Source organism: Benincasa hispida, chromosome 11, assembly GCF_027475165.1.
Source record: "Benincasa hispida cultivar pf3 chromosome 11, pf3_genome.v1.1, whole genome shotgun sequence".
NCBI classification, from domain to species: domain Eukaryota; kingdom Viridiplantae; phylum Streptophyta; class Magnoliopsida; order Cucurbitales; family Cucurbitaceae; genus Benincasa; species Benincasa hispida.
The window spans coordinates 1,185,546-1,191,369 of NC_143488.1; the positions used below are offsets into that span (position 1 = coordinate 1,185,546).

Genomic DNA, 5,824 nt, shown 5'->3' on the forward strand with positions numbered 1-5,824 from the left:
GGCAGTTAACGACGTCTTAATTAACATGTCAATGAGAGACAAAAACGGCATCAAAAAGTAGATTTGTGCCAACTTTTCCTTGATCCAGAAGTCGGTCAATAAGCCACATAAATAAAATAATACAGAGAAAGTTTCAATATGATCTTTGTTTCCTCCGGTGTTTCCTATCTAAACCTTTTGACTCTCTTGTTCCTTTGAGAGCTCCCTGGAGTTCGGCTATCGGACTTGCGCTTCACCCCAGCCTGTTTTGGCGATGCAACGCCATTTTTCGTCGCCTTCACCACAGCCTTTCTGTTGGCAACTGCTGGTCTTTTCCCCTTTCTTTCACTTGTCTTCTCTGGTCTTTTCCTCTTGTGATCCACTGGCTTCTCTTTACTGTTTGAATGTGATTTCGGCCATTTCGTGCTACTTCCTTTGGTATGGATCTTCTTCTGGGAACCACTCTTGCTCGCACGCAAGCCCTGATAGGATGCAATAGTCGCTTTCGGCGTTACCCTTTTGCTGCTGTCTGGTGTCCCTACACCTGAAGCCACTGCATTTTTCTTTGCTGGGGTGTAATCAGCTTCTGTAGGTGGCCTCTTCCGTTTCGTAAGTGGCGTCGATGTTGGATTTGGTTTGGCATGAAAGAGCCTCAGTGTTCGACCACGCAACTCTAGTTTTTGATTATTAACTACGGAGTTTGCTGCTTCCTGCACATCCAAGAAATATAAGCAACCCATGATTCTCAGTATGATATTGCAAGATAAAAGATGTAAACCAATGGTAAAACATGTATACGTCTTTTAAGAAAGATGAATAAAAAGAAGTTAATAGATTTCTCGCTTTTGGAAGCCAACTTACTCCTGCAAGAAAAAGAAAATCCATCTCCATAGACTAACTGAAAATTCTCAATAGGCTCTCACCTATATATAACTAATTAAATCCCTAGTGTCTAGGTAGGGAGGCTTGGAATGTTCGGAGATACACACAGGGTTTGAACAATTCAAACCCTGAAAACTTAGGCTTCGTTTGATAACCATTTGGCTTTTGAAAACTAAGCTTATGTTCTCTCAATTCTTACAATGATTTTCACCTTTGTTAAGTAAAAAATTGATTTCTTTGCTAAATTCTATAAACAAAAACAAGTTTTTAAATACTTTTTTTTTTAGATTTAAAAAATTAGCTTGATTTTTTAAAACACTGGTGGAAAGTAAAGATGGAGGATATTTATAGGCTTAATATTCAAAAACTAAAAACTAAAAATAAAAAACCAAATATCAAATGACTATCAAACCGGACTTAATAAATCAAAGCCCTTGTCGTCTCTGGCTTAGGCAGATGAAGCCTCCCTAATATTAGTGCATGTCGGTCAAGAATGATACATGAACATGATGCAAAGAGTGGTGCTTGAGTAGATGATAAGGCCTCCTCATGGTTAGTGGACATTGGCCATGAGCACAATGCTAAGGGCGAGACTTAGAGTAATCCAATTATAGAGAGGAGGACTAATTAATTAAAAGACCATCAAAGTTTCTCAATCAAAACAATGGACTTGTCAACCTCATCTACTAGCGACATGATCACCCATGAGCTAAAGACCTCTGTTCAAAACTATGTAACTAGAGACATGATCATCTGATGATGAAGAATCTTTATATAAATGAATGAATATTAATGTCGAAAAATCTGATCATACCCTTGTTTTAAAGAAGACATATGCAAAGCCCTTCCCTACGTTCACCTTGGGATCCCTAATGACCCGAATAGCCTCAACACTGGATCCCATATTGCTGATTCCACAAAATAATTGATACAGTTCTTCATCCTGAAAACATATAAATGTATAAAACCATAAACAAAATTTGTAGGATATAACTTAACGTACAGAAAGAGGGAAGTAAACTTAGGTGACAGAGAAGAGGTTACCTTTACATCAAATGGAAGGTTACCCACAAAAACAGTTCTCTTGGGATCATAGATCGGCCCATTTCCTACTTTCAACTTTTTATGCGGTGGGCATGCTCTATCTACACGTATATGATTTCCTGCAAACTAAATTCACAATACAAAGTCATCAAACTTCAAAAATAGAAATTAGTCAAAGCATAAAAGTTTCAACTTCAGAAAGCTAACAAGAAAAGAAAATAGTAAATCATACCACAGCCATGTTATGAGACAAAGCAGCCTGTGCTGATTCCTCCGTTTTAAAAACGACGAATGCATGAGAACTGCAGATGGTTCATTGTCATCAGTAAGAATAGTATAAAATTTGTCTTGATAAAGAATAACGCAATAATATCCAGGTATCATCTCCTACAAACATTTTCTAAAATCAAGGTCTCTTTAGAACTCAAGGTAGCAAAAGACCACATTGAACTAACCCTGTTCAAGTAATCATCCTAAAACCAATATCTCTCTCTCTCTCTCTCTCACACACACACACTCTCTAATTTTGATATTAAATGAAGAACATTCATTTAATATAGAAACAATCAAACAACATCGATCGAATCCAGTTACATCACAAACAGTCAAAAAGGTTAAACAACATTATGATATAGAAGCATTACCTGTCAGCAGCTTCGTTGAGTTTCTTAGAAAGGATTGCCCCCTTCCTCGGTTTTTTGCTCTGATTAGAGAAAGAATACAAAATTTTTAGGGTTGGAGATTGATGAATTTAAGATAATTAACAAATAAAAAGCAATGCTTACATTGGCAATGTCAATTGGTACAGACCGGATCCTAACAGATTCTATCTCTCCAAATTGGCTAAACTCCTTGCCTAAAGCTTTCTTCTTGACTTTCAATGGCAAATTCCCAACAAACACAGTTCTCAAAAGCTTGCTTTCATCATCAAATCCTTCCTTTGTAACCATCATCTCTGAAGAATCATCCAATGCTTTCCTCTTCTTCCCAACAACATTGCCCCCTGAACCTTCCCCTTCATCTTCAGCTACTTCTGATACACCATACTTTTTCGTTTCATACTCTCTCTCAAGTTCATCTCTCTTCCTCTTCTTCCTCTCTTTCATCGATTTCACATTCTCACCGAGTTTACTGTCAACCCTTTGGTCATCCATCTTCAATTCTCCGGAAAATTCGGGACTCTTTTCTGTAGTTTCAGAGCCCAAAACAGCACTTTTCTTCTTATTCTTCTTCAATACGCCTTGCGATTTGGAACCCCTTTCTCCATCATCATCATCATCTACATTATCCAATCCGCGGTCCCGAGACTTCTCCTTCTTCTTCGATTTCTTAATCTCCGACGAACTTTTAACACCTTCCTCGGCAGAATCCAAATCAGTACCAACCCTTTTCTCCTTGCCTTTCTTCCTACTCTTTACATCATCGACATAACGAGTATCAGAGGTACCAGTAGGAGATTTTTCAGCAGGTGCAGGATTGGAATCTGAATCTTTCCTACGAAAAGGATTGTCACTGGAGAAGATAGAGACGCCGGGGTTTTCTACTCCGGCCCTGCCGAACAGAGTCTCGAAAACGCTGAACGGAGCAGAAACAGTGGCGATATCGTCGGGGGTATTTTTGGGGTCGGTGGTTTTCTTCTTCCCCATCACTGTTCTTCAGGAATTGCTGCGAATGTTAGAGGTCGAATGTAATTGAGGCGAATGGATGAAGACGACGGAATTTGGAGCCCTAGGGCTATTCCGTGTCGGATTCACAGTGGTTTTCTTCCTTTAATCTATCATGTTTAAGGTTACGTGTAAATTTAGTTTTTGTGTTTTTTTTTAATATGAAAAATATTCTACTATCTGAAATTTGAAAAATAGATACATTTGATTCAATTTATTTTTTTTAAAAAAATTAAAACGTAAAAAGACTTGATAACATCGGATTATAAGAGATGTGTCTAACGTGATGCAATTTAAAAGGTAGTAAGTAGTACGTAGAAGATTAGATTTCATTTGTTTTTGGAGGATGAATCATTTATTATTAACTACGTCTGTAAATGGTTCATTCGTATGTTCAATTATCATAAAGTTTTTTTTAATGTCTTCCTTGTTTGTGACCAACATCACCTATTCACACCACCATACATTCGATATCGTTAGGAGTCGCTTGTTGGGTGCAATGATTACCATAGGTCCAGAGGTCTTTGCTATCTCTATGGTTTTGGTAAAATTAATTCGTGAATCTAGAAATTGGTTATTAAAATTTACTCCTTGCATTTTCTCCCACTTGGATTCTACCTTTTTTATTTTCTTATCAATTTCCAGTTCGATTTCTTCTTCTTGGAGCCTCACTCACATTTTAGGTCCAATTTTTTTTAATATTTTTTTATAATTTCTTGTAAAAAATAAAAAATAAAAAATAATAAAAAATCCTCGCAATTAAAAATACGAGAATATGCAAAATAACATATTTGAATAATACGTTTTAAATCTATATTATAATTATAATAAGTTTTTGAAAAATTATTAATAAAAAAATCAAAATTATCATCTATATATATATAAATTTCTAATTAGGTTCTTGATTTAAATTTTAGATAATGCTATAACCAGAAATGAAATCAATTTTCTCTTCTCTTTTTAAATGTAAAAAATTAAAAAAAAAAATCAAAATATAATATAAAAAAACCAAAATCGTTATAAATATGTTAAATTAGGTATAATGTAGATATCCAATCTCATAGTCTTAAAGACAACAAATGTCAGACTCTTGTCACCCCATGTGTCACTCTACATGTTACCTATTTGTCTCATACCTACACGTGGTGTCTATGTAAAGTAACCTCCTACTTGTCATTTTGCTTATAAATAGAAGCATTCGGTGGATCTTGAGAGAACATATACATTGGTGAAAATTCTATGAATTTTCTAAAAAGTGGAGAATTTTGAAGGAATTTCCTATTTTCATAGTTTTTATTTTTGTTATTTTATTTATTTATATATTGCGTTTCATTTATTTCAATATTATATATTTTTTTATATCTGTATTCTTGTTACGCTCATTTTTACAACATGTTATCAGCAAGAGCTTTTTTCATTTTCCTGAAGGTAGGTCCTAAAGGTACGTCGTTTTTCCTCTATTCGTTATAATTAATAAATTAAATATTATTTTGCATATTTAGTACATATTAAATTTCTAATATAAATATGATGTTTCGTGATAGTGTTGTCATGACAAACCTTATGAAATTAGAATTCACAGCCCTTGACATTAATGATGATAATTATTTGTCATGGTGCTCGATACCGAAATCCCCTTGGATGCTATGAACCTTGGGAAAATAATTAAAGAAGGAAATACGGCATCCAGTTAGGACAAAGCAAAAGCTATGATTTTCCTTCGTCATCATCTCCACAAAGGATTGAAAATGGAGTATCTTTACAATAAAAGATCCTTGTATCTTGTGAAATTTTTTGAAAGAGTGGTATGATCATAAAAAATAGTTGTTCTTCCTAAAGCTCGTTATGAGTGGATGCATTTGAGGCTACAAAATTTTAAATCAGTAAGTGATTACAATTCCGCATTATTTAAAATCAGTTCGAAATTGTTATTATGCGGAGAGAAAATTACTGATGTTGATATGTTAGAAAAGACATTTTCTACAATTCACATCTCAAATATGCTCTTGCAACAACAATATTGCGAGAAGGATTTTAAACAGTATTCTAAACTAATTTCACGTCTTCTCGTGGTCGAACAAAAAAACGATTTATTGATGAAAAATCATGAATCTCGACCAACCGAAACGTCACCATTCCATGAAGTGAATGTTATGAGTTTTAATATTAATCGTGGTCAAGGTCGAGGTCGTGACTATGGTAGAGGAAGAAATATTTTTTCTTTTCGTAGTGGATGTTATAATCATCCAATTTTT

The 5,824-nt window shown here is 34.7% G+C and overlaps 1 protein-coding gene across 1 annotated transcript; it reads right to left on the minus strand.

Moving 5' to 3' along the window:
- On the minus strand, positions 1-3,716 carry LOC120091394 (RNA-binding (RRM/RBD/RNP motifs) family protein). Its single transcript, XM_039049400.2, has 6 exons — positions 2,691-3,716; positions 2,550-2,608; positions 2,138-2,207; positions 1,906-2,031; positions 1,676-1,804; positions 1-689 (listed from the first exon to the last, which is right to left on the minus strand). The coding sequence occupies exons 1-6, from the start codon at positions 3,549-3,551 to the stop codon at positions 165-167; spliced, it is 1,770 nt and encodes a 589-aa protein (XP_038905328.1). The 5' UTR covers positions 3,552-3,716; the 3' UTR covers positions 1-164.
- Between the last annotated feature and the right edge of the window lie 2,108 nt (positions 3,717-5,824).